The 18,880-nt window shown below is 38.1% G+C and overlaps 1 protein-coding gene across 1 annotated transcript; it reads left to right on the top strand.

The window, feature by feature from the left end:
- Positions 1-5,345: 5,345 nt before the first annotated feature.
- LOC145784462 (uncharacterized) lies at positions 5,346-15,301 on the top strand. Its single transcript, XM_082596280.1, has 7 exons — positions 5,346-5,459; positions 7,256-7,344; positions 7,978-8,090; positions 8,492-8,657; positions 9,405-9,595; positions 10,480-10,661; positions 11,598-15,301. The coding sequence occupies exons 1-7, from the start codon at positions 5,381-5,383 to the stop codon at positions 11,732-11,734; spliced, it is 957 nt and encodes a 318-aa protein (XP_082452406.1). The 5' UTR covers positions 5,346-5,380; the 3' UTR covers positions 11,735-15,301.
- The last annotated feature ends 3,579 nt before the right edge of the window (positions 15,302-18,880 follow it).

Genomic DNA, 18,880 nt, shown 5'->3' on the forward strand with positions numbered 1-18,880 from the left:
CTTGAATTCAAAGCTCTTGCTTTAATAAAGTTAATAATTTGGATACAGTCATTCATTGTTTCTGTCAGCTCCCTTGTCAAATGTTTGATCATCAAAGCTTCCCTGTGTAAGCAGCAATACAAAAGTTGAATGGCTGGATTTTGACGTTTTACCCATGCAGCTAAACCTCTTCCTCCGCCCACCATTGCTGAAGCACCATCTGTGCAAACGTTGATGCAGTTATTCCAATGGATGCCATGGGTTATGAAAGACTAGTTGGTCACTCTAAAAATTTCCTGGCCAGTTGTTCGTTCTGGAAGTTCTTTGCAAAATAAATACTCGTTTGTTATGGACTCGCCATTGACAAAACGTTGCCTACTACAGTTAATAGAGCTCTGTGCTTTCAATATTACAAAATTTTTCATTAAACACTGCTGACTGACAATTCAAAATGACCTAGCCTGACTTCTAAAAACACACTAACCACGTTAACCAGCCTTTTTTAAAACTAGGGCAGCCTTCCCATTGCAAAAACTTCAAATGTGAGGCAAAAAAACATCATAAATGCTCTGTGGGAAGTCTAGCTAGAGTTTGAGTTGTCTTGCAGTGGTAAAGCGAGAATTTTTAAAACATAAAAACTCCTTTCTTTTCAAAAAGTATGTTCTGATGATAGTTATCCCGCGGCACACCTAGCATCGCCTCGCGGCACAGTGGTGTGCCGCGATACACCGGTTGCGGAGCACTGCACTAATGTACTGATAATAAATATTTAAATTTATTTTAAATTTAAAAGAAAAGATTGGCATCACCTGGATGAGAACAGCAAAAGACAGAATGGTGTGGACATAGGCGCCTAACTATTTTTTTGACCGTGGGGGCGAAAGCGTGTTTCATCAGCAGCAACGTAAATTCAGCAAAATGTCACGCAGATCGATGACGTAATTATGCCGTCACACTAGGATTGCTTTTATTGCCACACTCGGAGTTATCGCTACGTTCGACCTATCGTTAATTATTATAAACAAAACTCGATCACTTCGCTTAAGCAAACACATGCCAAGTCATGCCATGCGTCTGCTAGCGGTTGATGGACTGCGACTCTTTAAGCTAAGCACAACATAAAGTTCAGCAACGAACTAGATTTATTAGCATGAAACACGAGACGAAAAGGTTTAGTAAAAGGTATACTGTATTAATGGAATGACAATGTTTTGAAAATGGAATGCAAATACTAACTTGATCATGCGCTTGAAAATATACCTGTTGAAAGTAAAATCATTCATGTTTACTTCAATTCAACAGCACGCAGTGGCGTAGCCAGGACAAAAATTTGGGGGGGGGCCAAATATTTGATGCATTGAAGAGAACGACAAAGTGTTTGATTTAAGACATCGCCACCTGATGTGCAGTGGCGTATCCTGGTGGGTTGAGCAATGGGAAGCAATGAAACTGGTGGGGGTTAGAGCATGCCGAAGGCATGTGTATTCTAGGGGGGTCCGGGTGCATGCTCCCCCGGAAAATTTTTGCAAAATTACACTCAAATAATGGATTATAGCGCTTTCTGGAAACACTTTTAGGATAATATTAGTATAAAATTTTTTAGCAGATAAACAGCTATTAACTTATTAAAGGTAGCTCTTACACACGAACGGGCAAAATCTGCGGCTAACATTAGAGAACACCAAAAACTCAGGTACACAAAAACCCAACAGAGTAAGCCATTCTGAAATTGCTTCCACAAATTAGTTCAAAGAAACGTAAATCGAGTAAATTTTGCGCGATTTACGATTTGCAAAATTTATTGGTGTCTTTCTGTGTGTCTAAAACAAGTCCTTGGGGTGTAATAGCCAGATGTCTTGGAAAACGTTATAAATTTCTACAAATTTTATTACATTTTCAACAAAGGGTTCAACTTCGGAATGCAAGCTTTGAAAATTTGGGGGGCCATGGCGCCTTTCGCCCCCCCCTGGCTACGCCTATGACAGCACGTCACCTTGAATAAATTTAGAAGTTGCTGACATCCGTAAACAGCCCTTGAAAATAGTTACGGAGAGACGTTTGATTAAGTTTTCCACTTGACATTTCTCCCTTTTCACTACAATGTCGCAACTTATGACTGATCTGCTTTCAATTCGCTGTAAAACGCCGGTTTTCGTGTTGTAGATGAAACAAAAGATGCACATATTCCTGCCTTTGATCGGGTTTCTATGGCAACGGCCGTGTGTGCGCAATGCGGTTTGTACCAGCCCTTGTTGCGTTGGTTAATGTTAGTGGTTACCTCGGGCAGAGACTTCAAGTTCATTTTCACAGCGAGCGATTCACTGCAGAGGTTTCGACTTTCGAAAGCGACATCGAGCAACGCATCAAGTCTGTTTGCAAGTGCATAAAGCTAAACGCACGCTCCGTGTCTACGTAGCAAATTGTTTTGTTTTTGGGTGCGTCTGCAGACGTTAAATCAATGTAAAATGACAGATTTTATTGTCTGGTGTGGGATTGTAGCATAGCTGCTCGTTCTGGTGATTATTTATCGCGAAGCTGTTGCGGTTTGCATTTAAAAAATGTTTTCCTGCTGCCGATCGCTAGTTTATCTATTGTTTTATGTATCAATACAGCATAAAATTTGCCCCCACGGAGAAATATGCGTGGGGGCCGGGCCCCCACGCCCCCACGGGTTAGGCGCCTATGGGTGTGGAAACATATGTGGAGGCCATCTGCCAGCAGTGGCATGACCGGCTGATGATGATGATGATGATGAAATTTATTTGCATCAATCTATGTTCCAAACAATAACACTAGTGACTAAAATAAAGTTATACTTAACTTACTCAGTACTCATATAAGCTAGCTGTAACAATACAGTTCCGACACAATACATCTCAACACAGTGCAAAACGAAACGTTCAAATATCCAATTATCCATGTTGCTACAAAAAGTCAATTCAAAATTTTACTACATTACTGTTAGTATTTATCCTGTATATGTAGGACTTTATGGAAACGTCTTACAACTTTTTAGCCTGTTGCATTGGGTCAGGCGTTGATCATGTTGATGTTACTCAATGAATTGAAGCCTAGTTTAGTGATTTTCATGTGGGATTCTGATGAACACTACTTTCACTGAGTGAAACAACCCGTCTTGGTAATTAGTGGAGTAGCCTATTCCGCTGCTTTCAGCCAAGCATTACATCTACCAATAACACATACAACTTTCTTTTTTTTTTACACGATAGGATGAAAATCATCATAATCCATCGTCGGTTTGTTCCCCACTAGTGGGGGTGGCCGATTAATATTTTGGAGCAAAGATTTTCCAGCCGGATGCCCTTCCTGACGCTAACCACAGTTATTGGCGGTGGGCCTAGCCTTTACTTAAAAAAGTATTTCCTGCAAGGCAGCAGGATTTCTAACAAGTTTTAGCCAACCAGTCGAGGTTGTTGCCCATGAGGTGGGACGTGGACCCACTTGTTAGTTTGGTGTGTGATCAAGACCAGTGTTCCCCGAGACCCATGGTGTAACAATCCATGGCGACTGCCCAGGGTTCAAAGGTGCTACTTGTACCCACACACCTAAATAAGGGACGAAATAGGTTGCACCCATAGGACTTGGCCTGGGGCTTCAAGGTTTTAGGCCATCTGCAATATTATGAGAAAGAAATACAGGAGAGACGTTGCTGACTATCGGGCACGAGCAGCTTAAAATCTACAAGCGCCACTGGCCTCCCTAGTGAACATGGGAAGCAACTGCAGTTAATCACATTAGCCTATTAACTTTGCAAAAATGGGTGTAGGTGTAGCTACTGTCATAGATCATAGCATTTCTCTTCTTCCTGTCTGTTGTGTGGCCCTTCTCAATTGATCCGATGATGATGCCTGCTCAATGCTCATCCACACCATTGTGACACCAATAGGCTATTGGAACTGGTCAAATCCATGAAATTCTGTCCAAATCACCTTCCAGTAGGCTAGGCTACATAGTTCTATAGGCTACTGCATATGAGCCTTTTGTTTTATGATCGCTGTTTGTTTTTTGTGGCTCTGCTGAATGCAGACAGGCTATGCTCAACCTGCATGAACAATTATTCAGCACAATTTAAACCTTTATAATAATAATAATAATCATGCTTTTATTTGCGCCTATTGCGATAACATACAGTACACTGCGATACAACAGACGACAGGAAGCAGCGAAGTGACATATAGTCTTCGAGTCAGCTGCTCCTCGAGTCAGCGTACGGTACGGTACCTTTCATGATTTTGCCCTCTTACCGTACCTTTTTATTAATCTAATGTGCTGACTCCTGATATAATTCTTTTAGCTGGTCTAATCATAATGATAAATCTCTTTTCGTTCCAAACGCGTTGATGACGAGAAATAAAATGATATATAGGCCTAATGAATTGCGCTATAATACAGAATGTGCGTACCTATACAAGATAGCCTACTGTTAGTTAACCTTCAGCGTTCGAACGGTAGGTTGCACGAAAGTAAACTCATTTTTTCACAGCATTAACACTTTGAAGCGGAGCTTAGAAAATAGCAGCAACCTAGAAGAACTTTTCAAAGCAAGAGACGTTACGAAGATGTTTACTTTTTTGTTTTTTGCTGGTGACTCGCAAGTCGAGACCTCACTTTGACACTTTCAACCTGAGTTGAAATAACAGAAAAGTGTTTCCATAAAAACTTAAAAAGTTGTGCAAATCAAAACAGAAAGCAGTGTGATAATTGGTTTGGTTTTGAATCTTTATCTTCGGACTGACAAAGCTTTTGATATTCCTGGCAGTTTGGCATACTTATAGAGGCTTTTAGCGCAGGGCCGGTTACCGAGATTGGCAGAGTGAAGTTTTCCGATTGTTGAACTGTTGTTGCTGAAGAATTGTTGCATAATGCATTTACTAGGTATCGCTGAATGAAGAGCAGTTCTTGAGATACGTTGGTCAAGCGCACACTCCTAGAGCCGAACCAGATTTGAAAATTGCTTAGCAAGCAATGCTGGAATTTTATATCATCGTGTTTCATGTCAACGCAAGTTTCAATGAAACGCCTATTTCTGATAATAGGTCTTTCACTTGTTAGGGATTTCCCCAAACTTGTAAACGCTCTTTCGAATGCACTAATGTCAGTTTTGATTCTTTGAAGTTTGATTGATTAAATTTATATTCTGGTTTCTGGGACTGAGAATGCTTCTTGGAGAACTTAATCCTGGCAGTTTTGCATACTTGTAGAGGCTTTTGAATCACTGACGCAGGCCCGGTCACCAAGATTGAGAGATTGAAGTTTCCAATTGTTGAAATATTGTCATTCATTTAATCTAAATCCTTCTTTTTAAATATTTGCAGGTTGCATTTGAATGATAGTTAATTTTTCGCATTTAATTTGTGCCTTGTTTGCAAGTCGTTGAAACATGGGTGAAGTCAAAGAAATTATCTTATTCTCTCATTCAAGCACAGAATGCCTTGCAAAACAAATTGCTAAACTGTCAGGTGAACCATTTTTTGCTGATCATGTATTATTGACAGCTTTTATATGCCATCTTATATGATTTCATACAGATATCAAATGGCAGAGAGGTTTGTAAGATCATGATCGCCAACGTCTGAATTAGATCAGGCACAAAATCATTATCATCAATATCCCATAGACAATGATGTTTTTATGGTATTTTGATGTAACTAGCTTGATACTTACCAGATGGTTTACCGTACTATGTTGTCGCTGAATTTGCTTTAATATTTTGGAATGTTGGAGTATACCTATCGTCACATTTTGTATATCTTGGAAGGCCTGGTGTGTTTTAAAATGGCTTTGCCCATGACAGGATATATTTTGCGGAGTTTTCTTTACATATAATATATACTTTGCTCTTCCAGAAGAGCTAAGCCAAATGTATCAAGAGCTGTGTCCCCAATGTTGACCACCAACACTTTTAATACTGACTAACATAGCCATTGTCTATCAAGTTTTTGTTTTGTGTATTTTTTCTGACCTATAAACACCAATTTGTGATTTTTTTACAGTTTCATATTTGCTTCAATTTTTAAATTTTGCAAGATGCTGCAAAGTTCTAAAATCCTTGTATTTAGTAAATTATTTCTCTCAAGCACAATTTAAAAAAAAATCATGAAAATACTTAACTTGACGCGTCGCCTCGATACCTTTTTCAACATCCCTTCAGCTGCCGGGTTGAGCATTTTCTACAGTATATAAGAAGAGCTTGTTTCCAAAACCACTTACATCCACTTTCGTGATTTCGAGAAAACCACAAAAAACGTTTATATGCGCGTAAGTGGTTTTGGAAGAAAACGTAATTTTTAGTGTTGAATTTGAAGCAGAAAGAGAAGGTTTTGGAAAAAAAGGAATAGATAGTAGGTACCTATGGTAATACTCTACCTAATGACACTCTAAACTCAATTTTGTAAAAGTGGCGCCTAAGCGGTTTTGGAAACAAGCTCTTCATATGTATATATGACATAATTCAACCTCACACAATAACGGTATTTAAATAGGGTGAATAGGGCATTATAGGCATTAGGGTAAATAGGGCATTATTATATACACCGAGTAAACATTAACTAATATATACTGTAACACTATAAAAATCAATTGTGGTGTATACACTAAACATAACCAAATAACCTACTCTTTACTGCTAAAAAATAAATTGAATTGTTATTTTGCATTCATCAAATGCTTGCATTTGCACAACAATCTTAGTGTAATTTATTAAGAATCGATTTCTCTATAGTAGGCTAATAGCATCTTCAAATACTCATTTGCATATGAACTGATTGAGCATGTGAAATAAAGGACCAAAATTAGAGGACTTTCATTACATGTCCAATTGGTACCACAATAATATGTACCATTTTTTAGATATGTTAGGATTTTTTTTTGTCCGTGTTAAGTTAAGTTTAAACTCATATAGAGAGAGAGATGCTCTGAGGTGATATGTTAAACGAAGCATAATCGGATTTTCATTAAATTTCATGCAAAGCCCACTAAATTATCATGAAGACATCAGTGAAAAGATACATACCGTACATTACATAGCCTAATGAATCAATGATCTACCACCAAACTTATGTTAGCACAGCAAAAGAGCTTTCCGATTGGCGATTTTAACTTTTGTGTATCACATATATTTAAATTTTGTTGAAGGTTCCATGCAGTTGCTAAATGCTTGATTTACATTTTTGTATATTTGTGTGTTGCATAATAATACTGCACCAAGCTTCGTGATGTTACCTGATTTCATATCTTTGTAGATCTATTTTTGCAGAGAAGTCCAACAGTACAGTGAAAATAGTCTTTTGTGAAGATGTCTTATGGAACAAGTTTCCCGATGAATTCCCTAATCTATTTATACAGGTCTGTGCTTAAAGTTTTACATGTGAAAAACAAAGGATTTTGATGTATAAGATGGTAGATGGTAATGCATTGAAGTAGTTGTGTTGTGATTAGGGTGATTTTCAAAAAAGCAACTGTTGTTCGTGGAGATGCATGGTTAACTTTTTTAATTTTTTGCCAATGTCTGAATGCTTGTGAGACGATTTTGAACCACAATGAAAAAAAACAACTAGGCTACCTCACACAAGATTCAATTGTACGGTATTTAGTGTATTATCAAGCACAAGGGTATGGTGTTGTATATAGTTTATAAAAACAGCATTTAGAGAAAAATGTAACCTGCTTAAGTCATTTCACTTGAAATATACAATATTATACAGTATATATAGAATCTATATTATAGATATACTGTACTAAATTATACTAGATTATAATATATATATCTAGGATTCTAGGTCCATATCTATATTTGATATATGCTTTGTAAGTGGATTCTGTATTTTATGTTAAGGGTTTTTGTTTATTTAGATTCATTAAAGTCATCATTTTTGTGTCATAGATGTGCATTGTGCATGCGCAATGTGCATATACAGTACACAGACAAGCAGTTAGCACTAAAGCGACAGTAAATTAAACGATTTGGTATTTTTTCAGAATTTACAGAACTGTGTTGGAAAGAATGTTGTATTTTTGGGAAGCTTCCATTCTCCCAAGGTTGTCTTTGAGCAGGTTTCCTTGGTATATGCCTTACCAAGATCTTCCATAAGGTGTGTGAAGTATCTATGCAATCTTTGAATTGGAATAATATGCGAACCGGCGACCTTTCGATTGCCGTTCCAAGGCCCTCACCACTCGGCTATGCAGCCGACAAATAAAATGAGTAATGGATTTGTTTGCGATATTTAAGTTTCGTTTATTTTACTGCTTATTCTTTCACATTAAATGAAAAGTGTGTTTGATTCTATATGCGTAGATTCTAGTAATTTAGATTTTCATAATCAAGCTGGATATGGAAATTATTGATTCGAGTTTGCAAACAGTTAATTGAGCGTTCATCTTTGTCTTCTATTGTTTCTTATGGTTGATCTAATCCACTATGCCAAATGATTTGTATATGATAATGTTGCTAATGTGTTGACAACTTGAAAGACTATAAACTGGTTAACAGATCACTGACCTTTGTTCTTCCTTACTTTCCCACTGGCACCATGGAACGTATTGACACAGAAGGTCAAGTCGCTACAGCGATGACCATGGCAAGAATGTTATCCGCTATCCCACTGTCCGCCATGGGGCCAGCTAAGATAATGATCTTTGATATTCACGCGTTGCAGGTGGGTTGGCAAGTGGCACTTAGGCTCCCAGTCAGCTAAATCAAACGTAAAAAACGGCTGATTTGCTGTCTGGGTTATTGGCCAGTTCGTGAAGGCTTAAAATGGAGGAAAAGCAAGAAAGCCTATCAACCATATTTTGTATGTTTTGCCAAAAAAAAACTGAGTGCCTTCGATAGGGTTCAAACCTACATGCTTACGAACGTCTTTGCGGCGCTTACGTCACGGACGCACAATGACATTGATGATAGCAGCCTCTCACAGAATGTGCGAGTGCGAAGCTTACGCGGTTGTACGCAAGATCACTAGGCCTATTCTATGCTCAAGTTTTTAACGATTTAACCGTTTTTGAAAAAAAACTCTTGCTGGATGCATGACTGTGAGTGTACATCAGTTGTCATATAGTAAATGGCATCTCCATTTTAGGAATATGTTGCGCTGCTTTCGATTTTTCACCAAGATGCATCAATAGGCCTACAAGTGCTGAACGTAAAACATGGAGTGTTTCAAATGAAAGTTTGCAATTTTTTTCTACAATAGCCTCAATGTACAATAAATTACGGAACTGAAAAAAATTAGTTGAATTGTACACATTGTGGTGACTTTTGGGTCAATTTTTTACTTGTTTTTTATTTAAAGTTTTAAACATGTTCTGCACACTGCACGGGAATTTGATTTTGTATCAGCTTTCTGTCAATTTTAGAAGAATACGTTCTGCCACAGCATTATAAGAAAGTCCATTTGCTGCAGGAACGCTTCTTTTTTTCCGACAATGTCCTGCCTCGGCTTGTTTCCGCCATGCCACGATTTCTGAAAGAGCTTGCTACAAAGGGTCCCGTCACTATCGCTTTTCCAGATGAGGGCGCTCACAAGCGGTTCCATCCTCACTTTGCTAATTTTCCCACTATCCGATGCATCAAAAGGCGCCACGGAATGAAAAGGTATGAACAATAACGTGTGGCATCTGCTGTCTCGCGAAGCTGCAAGCTTGAAGTGCTGTGTCTTTGCAAAACGTGAAAGCTAGAAACCTCGAACTTAACTAACAAATTGCGAACTCGACTTGAACTAACAGTCCGCCCCCTCCCCCCCCTATAACTCTTGCATAAATAGCCGGACGTTGCTAAAACGACATGGCCCACTGGTTCAATTCTGGGAACGCGCGCTTAAGCAGCGCATTTTAAGGACAGCTCTCCATCAGCGACCCCCAGTGGATGGGGTAGTTCATTGCAAGGACTCTTCAACAAACGAAAAAAAAATCAATCTACCAATCTTGGTAACAGGCCCTGCGCCAGTGGCTTAAAGCTGCGACAAGTATGCGAAACTACTAGAAATAATAATCTTTCAGGGGCTTTTTCACTCCGAAGATAAATATTCAACCAAACTAAACATTGAGCGAGTTAGCTTACTTGACGCCTGCTTAACCTTTTCAAAGGATGTAGTATAACACTAACACATCAATTGGTGCAAAGGGTTCACTTTTGTTGAGTAAAGTTTACTAAAGTGAATTTTACTACTTTATCGCAACTACACTATTGCTGTACTCCAGATTTAATACACGATTTGTTCGTTTCTCTCATCCAATTTTGTTGCAGGTAGGCTATGTAGTCTTAAATGTTGAGAAATTTTTAAGCAAAATCGTTATTGCTGAAATGCAAGTTTAAAATTGTGCTTTATGGGCTGCAAAAGTCTGCTTTGCTACCAAAGTTAAGCATCGGTAGCCCATTTTTGGATAGTGCGAGTACGATTGGTATCAGAACTGAACTTGTCCATGTATTTAACGTGGACAAATGGCTTCCACCTAATCTGCAGTGTTTTGTTGTCGCAGAGAAGTGACAATAGTTGACGGAAATCCTAGCCAGAAACATGTCGTTATTGTTGATGATCTAGTCATGACTGGAGGCACGATGCTGGAATGTGCGCAGACGTTGCTCAAGGAAGGTGCCGTTAAAGTCAGTGCCTACACAACACATGCAGTTTTCCCGCAGCAATCATGGAAAAAATTTACAAGTGAGAAAATTGTGAAAGCTTCCTTCTATTAAGAGCCTTAGATTTTGTTCGCAATTGAACTTTTCATAAACTTCATAGGAAAAGATTTGTTCCACTTCAGTGGTGTTTGACTGTATTCTTGTGCTTTTAAGGCTAGGACGTTGGTGTACTAATTGCTATTCATAAGTGTTGAAGAAATGTTGGTTGAGTTTATGCTTGGGTTGTTTGTGCTCCCCTCGGCAACATTATGCCTACCTGGCTTGTCTTACATTCTGTGGCCGTGCTAGCTACATGCATAAGCCGTCCTACATGAACTACTGTTCAGGCACATCTTAAATCTATCAAGGCGTTGCTACCGTTTCCGCTCATTGACGAGATGTTATCGATTAGTGTAGCTACTTCTCTCTTTTTCGTTCTGGACATGTTAATGAACAAAAATATAATAATATGATTTATCAATCAATTTATTGACAGAGTGCAAGAGATGTTTTATGGTGGAGGCTTTGTATCATTTATGCACAACAGTATCCCAGACAGCAAATCAGTCGTTTTTACATTTAACGTCTGCAGACCTTTTTTTTTTCGGTCATTTGTCGGTCATTGACCAATTTTTTAGCAAAATGTCCAAAAAAAATATAGTCAATTTGGTCAAAATGTCCGAAAAAATATATAGTCGATTCGGTCAAAATGTCCGAAAAAAAACGTTTCTCAGCGAAACTTAATGTTGTAGCTACTGTAGTCAGGAAGTACAAAATTTGGTTTGTATCAGCTACTTAAAAGGAAATATTTTCATCAGAAAAAATGACCAAAATAAATAAAAAATGACCGAATTGTTTCAAGTCGTTTCGGACAAATGACCGAAAAGTCTCAGCGAAAAAAAACCCAGCTGCAGACGTTGAATCAATGTAAAAAACGACTGATTTGCTGTCTAGAATACGACTTATTATTTTCTTAAAGGTGATCCAAACTTCTCCACGTTTTGGATAACAGACTCTCTTCCACACGCAACAGAAATATCAACCCATGCTCCCTTTAAGTTGCTGTCACTTGCCGACAGCATACAGGGAGTGTTGGAGAAAGAGACATTTTGGTAGTGCACCTGAACCATTTTAATTATTGTATGTAACTTTTTATCGCACAATTTGTTACTGTTCTCCACTGTTAAACTTGTGATACTCAATTTCACTGGACCAAGTAGTGGATATTTGCTCTGAAGACGTTTTTCATTCTCATTTGCTCTATCTACTGCGTTGGAAGATGTTACTTTTATATTTCGTTCTTGCGTGTAAGGCCGCCGCATGTCTCGTCATATCCAGGCGTTGTATCCAATGGATTGTGTGTTTATCGATCGTTGTAAGGTCCACATACCTGTACTGAGGTCGGTGTATTTGGACATTGATAGATAAGCGTTGGGATCTTTACAATTGCTAGTTTTAAGATTTTTTGGTTCAGAAAGTTTCCATGAAAGGGTATTGCGTTTACGCCGTTAAACAGCCGATATTTAAAAAATGTCGGTATTGCTCCCAAAGCCGTTCGAAACAAATTATTTTTGTTAAAGCGAAACTTGTTTCGAACCCTGTATCGAACGTACGTGAGCTGAAACAAAAAAGAGCGGTGGTTACCTTTTGAATTCATAACAAAGCGAAATTGGCTTTTTTTCAATAAAACTAAACCAAATCAATATTGCTTCGAAAAACTCAAACTTTTGCACTGTTTTACTGTGTTTCAATACTGGTGCTTTTTTGGACTTATCGCTCGCACAGATACTTTGAATTAACCAAAGCACCTAACTTCTATGGTTATTATTTATCTAATATATTTGTTTTGCCGTTCGATCGCTAGCTAAGTCTAAATAACCATCATTGCTAAACTTTCAAATTTGTCCATATTGTACCGGTAAGTCTACGTTCAGTGTGGTTTGCCACCACAGCAAGGTGAAACTTCTGGTATGTTAGCCTACCAGAATTTTTTTTCATAAATGCCGCCATTGTAGCTTACTCTGCTTTAGGTCATTGATTTCCAAGCTATTTGTTTTCACGACCCGTTATGAAAAATGAAAGCTGTGCGGTGTGTACAGTGTGCACCTTTTAACTAAATCATTCCACACTGTGAAGGAAGATTTGATTTTTAAACAAAGCTAGGATTATTTTTCTAAGAATTAACCTAAACTGTTCTATTCAATCTTTTGTGTAAGTTAGTCCAATTCGGCGAACGAATTGGCATCACAAGACAATTGTAAGATTCAACGAATGTGATATTGAATCATTTTCTAACGGACAACATCAGTTTGACTGCGCTTAACATCAATTTGCACATACGCTTACAGACTATGAAGTCCGTTAAAACTTTAAATTGTTTTGTGGGTCATGGTCTTCCAATTGAGAATCGCTGTTATGCAGTGTGCCATACATAGCCGCTGAGAGGATAATTTGGACGTGGTATCAATGCTATTCCGGGACTCATGTTGCCAACCTCCTCGTGGTGAGTCCTGGTAGTTCAAATTTATGAAGCGAATGGCAACAATCAGAAACCGCAACTCACAGGGCACTTGGGGTGGTAAAAAGGATAAACCCTCGCCCTGGTGTCCAACGAGAGAAATTCAACTAAAACGCAAGGAGAATGCTACTCCTGGATCCCCAAATTCCGACACCTCTGAAAATACAAGTAAAATTCGAGGAAAGAAGCGGTTTCCTCAAAAAGCAAAAGTTGTATCCAAAAAGCATAGATTGGAAGCAAGCACCATATATAATGTGTTTCATTTTTTCTACACTTTCGACATTAAAAACGTTCGGGTTTGCGTATGATGGGATTTTTAACACTGATTTGAAAAATGTAATTTGTATTCCATCATGACGTCATTTAGATGTGGCACTTTAATATAAATATCTAAAAAATACGCTGTAGTTTCTTCAATTTACTGGACCCCCTCAAAAGATTTCGGGTCCCCTATAGGGGAGGGTGGGGTAAGATGAGCAGCTTTTTGCTTAAGTCGCTTTTTCAAAAGAGCGGTTTGTTTTGGAAAATTTTAATAAGGTGAACTTAAAGCACTAATGAATCAGCTACATTTTAGATTGAGTTTTATCACCTTGCGATTTTTAAATTTTTTTATATTGATACTTATTTGCGTGTTGCTCAACTTACCCCGGCATAAATTGTATGGGGTAAATTGAGCAATGACCTGGGGTAAGTTGAGCAATTCGATTAAGTTGAAGCATTCCCCTGCCAGTTTGTTTGTATAATTGCGAGGCATTATGCTTCACAACAACACTGTTTTTTTTATCCAATACGAACCTAAAAAGACACAAATTCAGCAGTTCAAACATAAAATAAGCTAAGGCTATTTCTTTTGGGGTAAGTTGAGCAACTGCTCCAAGATACGTCAACTAGCATTGCACATTTTACCCCACCCGGATTTTTCTGACAAAATTACAAATATTTAAAAAACTACAAGACTAACCAACCTAAACGTTTTATTGAATATCCTCACACTTTATACTTACTAATACAAAAAAACAGATTTGATTTACATAGTGTAACAATAAAGTTATTCAGTTTTTGGCAAAAAAATAAAAATTTCGATTTTTCGACATAAACAATATAATTGCATGCCATTGTAAAATGCAACTCGCAGTGGACATAACAAATACATTGAATGAAGTGGTATTATGAGTGATATATCCAGAATAAAAAAAAATAAATTCCGCCGACTCGTTTTTCCAAAAACAGGGGTTGATTATCTTACCCCATTGCACACTTTACCCCAGTCTCCCCTATCTATGCTCAAAGACTTTTTTATGAAAACCTCAAAGTCAAATCATTCATATTTTCTCTACGTGTGTATTGCATTTTTCTTCATGCTGTAGGCCTATCGTTTTTCTGTGTAGCTTCGTGATTAAAGTCGCATATATCTTGTACAACTGTTTCATTAGGTTACGAATGGCTACCTAAAGATACGGCCGGATTTGTCACATTTTGCTGAAATTTCCAGATTTTGCTAACTTTTGGCGAATGTTTGAATGAATTTTTCTGAAAATTATATTTTTACGCTTTCTTTACTGCTTTTCCCAGATGACACAATAGGTTGTAACATCCTTACATGTTGAAAAACAAAGAAAATTTGATTTCGAAGATTTTGGTCAGACTGTTAATTTTTCAATAACAGTCTGATTTAGCGTTTTTCAACTTACTTTTACTCATTTGCTATTGCTTCCCCAAGGCAACAAAAAACTTTTATATCATTAGGAGACACCAAGAAGTAAAAAATTCTCAGAAAATGTCAGTCAAACACTAGCAGTAATCAAAATCTGCAAAATGTGACAAATCAGGCCGCATCTTCAGGGGGCCATGGGTTACGGAAGCCAATATGAACGTAGGCTGTCTACTAACGCCTTCTGTTTGTACTTTGGTAGGTTAATTCTCTAGATGCGTAGCACATGTGGCAAACGATTAAAAATCTCTTAAGAATCTTCGAATGAATTGTTTACTGGTGCCACTTCGAAAACGAATAAACTTAACACTTTGCTTCATTTCTGTGTACCGTTTGGAGAACGTCTTGTAAACCCAGATTTGTTTGACTTTGTAGCCCCACCGGCAGGGCCATTGATGGAGTATTTTGGGCCCGGTATCAATGAGATTCTTGTGCTCCAACTAAAGACACTTTAAAGAAAAACGTACAAAATCCCATGAATACGCATTGGCTTCTAAGTTGCCGGGTCTCTTAGAAAGGTTACGGACTTCTAAATTCATCTCGGGTTTTAAAAGTACTCCCTGAACTCCCCTGTCAACGCTACGACCCACTGGTATTGATTGTGGGAATGTTTATCTTCGGACTGAGAAAGCTTCTATGGTTGCTTAATCCTGGCAGTTTCGTATTCTTGCATGGAGTTTAACTTTACTCACGTAGGCCTGGTTTCCGAGATTGACAGAGTGAAGCGCCGCTTGTTGAATTGTTGTCTATGTCTTGTATTCAGGGGCGTTGTAGGTGGCATTTTTAGACCCGGAATATTTAGGGGCCCTGGATTCAAAAGATTTCCCGAGACTTCAAACATTATCAAGATCTTAATATAATCAGATCGAAAGGAAATGCCATTAGAGGTTAAAACAGCCACTTCAGCCGTCAGATGGTAAAGTACCGGGCGGCCCCCTTCCGGGTACCATCGTCGCCCAGATAGCTAGCGCTCAACTCCATGCACGAGGGAAACCGCAAGATCAAGTGGCGCTCGTCCGAATCTCGGGATGTGGGCTTGAGCAACGCATTTTAAGGGACTGCGCCATTCAATTACCTAGTTAAGTGGATTATATGATTCTAGGTGATCGGGCCTGCGTCTGTGGTCAAAGCGTCTACAAGTATGCGATACTGCCAGGAATCCCAGTTACCTTTTTAAAGCTTTCTCAGCCAGAAGATAAAAACTCAAACTAATTTTTTGGTTCGATCCCCTAACAAACAAGACTTCACTCTGCCAAACTCGGTAACCGGGCCTGCAGCAGTGGTTAAAACCTGGGTTTATTTTTTCGCTGAGACTTTTCGGTCATTTGTCCGAAATGACTTGAAAAATTTCGGTCACTTTTTATTTATTTCGATCATTTTTGGTCAAATATAGTCAATTGACTATCTATTTTTTCGGACATATTGACCGAATTGACTATATTTTTTTCGGTCATTTTGCTAAAAAATCGGCCAATGACCGAAAAAAAAACCCCAGGTTAAAACTGTTACGATTAAGCTCTCAAAGCTTTCTCAGTCCGAGGGTACGAATGTGGGCTTGACGTCAGACGTTGAAGTGTCACGTCTTTGTAAGGCGGATGAATACGTAATATTTATTTATTTCAGGAGCATAACTGTAAATTTGAAGACCAGAGAAACCACAACCCAGAAAGCAAATTGGTCGAAAAACGGCTGATTTGTTGTCTGGAAACATGGTGTAAATCGCATTGCAACACTTTCGTTTAAGAATTGGCACTTCTAGAATTTATATACTTTCTCGTTGCACTCATCGGGGCATTGGTTGTGGCATTTGGCAGTGGCCGAAGGGTTTTATTTAGTTTTTTACAGTTTGCTTTGTCCACAGCTGTGCAAAGCATGGGTCAAGGTTGTGTTATTTTATTTAAAGCTTAACAAGCTGTGAATCTGTTTTATCGCGGATTAACTCTTGCGTTAATCAGTGCACCTTAGCTTACCGTGTTTTTTTTTAAAGAAGCGATATGAAATGTTGAAATTATGGTTTCATTCTGACAATTACAACTGGGATTGGTAAGTGCTGACTCCTCAGATACGCACGTTATCTCACATATGTTGTTGATTCATTTGCTGAGGATGGAAAATTAAATCAAAAGCAAAAAGTTATAATTATTAGTTGTTCTTCGTAGTCGTAACTCGTATTGTTTTGATGTATTGCTTCACACTTTGTTTCGCTGTCATTTTTTCTGCTTGACGCATGCCATACTGTCTCGGACCTTTTATTCGTGAAATATTTACTTGTCCTAAAGACCTTTGACTCTTTGAAGAATCGAAGCTACGTTTCTGCTTCCCTGGTGTACTGTGTTGTTATTCGTTAAAATAAACGCGTATAAAATAAAAAATTTGATTTTTGAAGATTTGATTTTTAAACAAAGCTAGGATTATTTTTCTAAAAATTAACCTAAACTGTTCTATTCAATCTTTTGTGTAAGTTAGTTCAATTCGGCGTACGAATTGGCATCACAAGACAATTGTAAGATTCAACGAATGTGATATTGAATCATTTTCTAACGGACAACATCAGTTTGACTGCGCTTAACATCAATTTGCACATACGCTTACAGACTATGAAGTCCGTTAAAGCTTTAAATTGTTTTGTGGGTCATGGTCTTCCAATTGAGAATCGCTGTTATGCAGTGTGCCATACATAGCCGCTGAGAGGATAATTTGGACGTGGCATCAATGCTATTCCGGGACTCATGTTGCCAACCTCCTCGTGGTGAGTCCTGGTAGTTCAAATTTATGAAGCGAATGGCAACAATCAGAAACCGCAACTCACAGGGCACTTGGGGTGATAAAAGGATAAACCCTCGGCCCCGGTGTCCAACGAGAGAAATTCAACTAAAACGCAAGGAGAATGCTACTCCTGGATCCCCAAATTCCGACACCTCTGAAAATACAAGTTAAATTCGAGGAAAGAAGCGGTTTCCTCAAAAAGCAAAAGTTGTATCCAAAAAGGATAGATTGGAAGCAAGCACCATATATATAATGTGTTTCATTTTTTCCACACTTTCGACATTAAAAACGTTCGGGTTTGCGTATGATGGGATTTTCGACACTGATTTGAAAAATGTAATTTTTATTCCATCATGACGTCATTTAGATGTGGCACTCTAATATATATATCTAAAAAATACGCTGTAGTTTCTTCAATTTACTGGACCCCTATCCTTTCGGGTCCCCTATATCTATGCTCAAAGACTTTTTTATGAAAAAGTCAAATCATTCATATTTTCTCTACGTGTGTATTGCATTTTTCTTCATGTTGTATCGTTTTTCTGTGTATCTTCGTGATTAAAGTCGCATAGCCTATATTTTGTACAACTGTTTCATTAGGTTACGAATGGCTACCTAAAGATACGGCCGGATTTGTCACATTTTTCTGAAATTTCCAGATTTTGCTAACTTTCTGCGAATGTTTGAATGAATTTTTCTGAAAATTATATTTTTACGCTTTCTTTACTGCTTTTCCCAGATGACACAATAGGTTGTAACATCCTCACATGTTGAAAAACAAAGAAAATTTGATTTCGAAGATTTTGGTCAGACTGTTAATTTTTCAATAACAGTATGATTTAGCGTTTTTCAACTTACTTTTACTCATTTGCTATTGCTTCCCCAAGGCAACAAAAACGTTTATATCATTAGGAGACACCAAAAAGTAAAAAATTCTCAGAAAATGTCAGTCAAACACTAGCAGTAATCAAAATCTGCAAAATGTGACAAATCAGGCCGCATGTTCAGGTGGCCATGGGTTACGGAAGGCAATATGAACGTAGGCTGTCTACTAACGCCTTCTGTTTGTACTTTGGTAGGTTAATTCTCTAGATGCGTAGCACATGTGGCAAACGATTAAAAATCTCTTAAGAATCTTCGAATGAATTGTTTACTGGTGCCACTTCGAAAACGAATAAACTTAACACTTTGCTTCATTTCTGTGTACCGTTTGGAGAACGTCTTGTAAACCCAGATTTGTTTGACTTTGTAGCCCCACCGGCAGGGC

This window comes from Aplidium turbinatum, chromosome 15, assembly GCF_918807975.1.
Source record: "Aplidium turbinatum chromosome 15, kaAplTurb1.1, whole genome shotgun sequence".
Taxonomy (NCBI): Eukaryota; Metazoa; Chordata; class Ascidiacea; order Aplousobranchia; family Polyclinidae; genus Aplidium; species Aplidium turbinatum.

Coding starts and splice junctions, on each gene's coding strand:
- LOC145784462 (XM_082596280.1), top strand. CDS start 5,381: ATGGGTGAAGTCAAAGAAATTATCTTATTCTCTCATTCAAGCACAGAA. Junction 9,596..10,479: donor AGGCGCCACGGAATGAAAAG/GTATGAACAATA, acceptor TTGTTGTCGCAG/AGAAGTGACAATAGTTGACG. Junction 10,662..11,597: donor ATCATGGAAAAAATTTACAA/GTGAGAAAATTG, acceptor ATTTTCTTAAAG/GTGATCCAAACTTCTCCACG.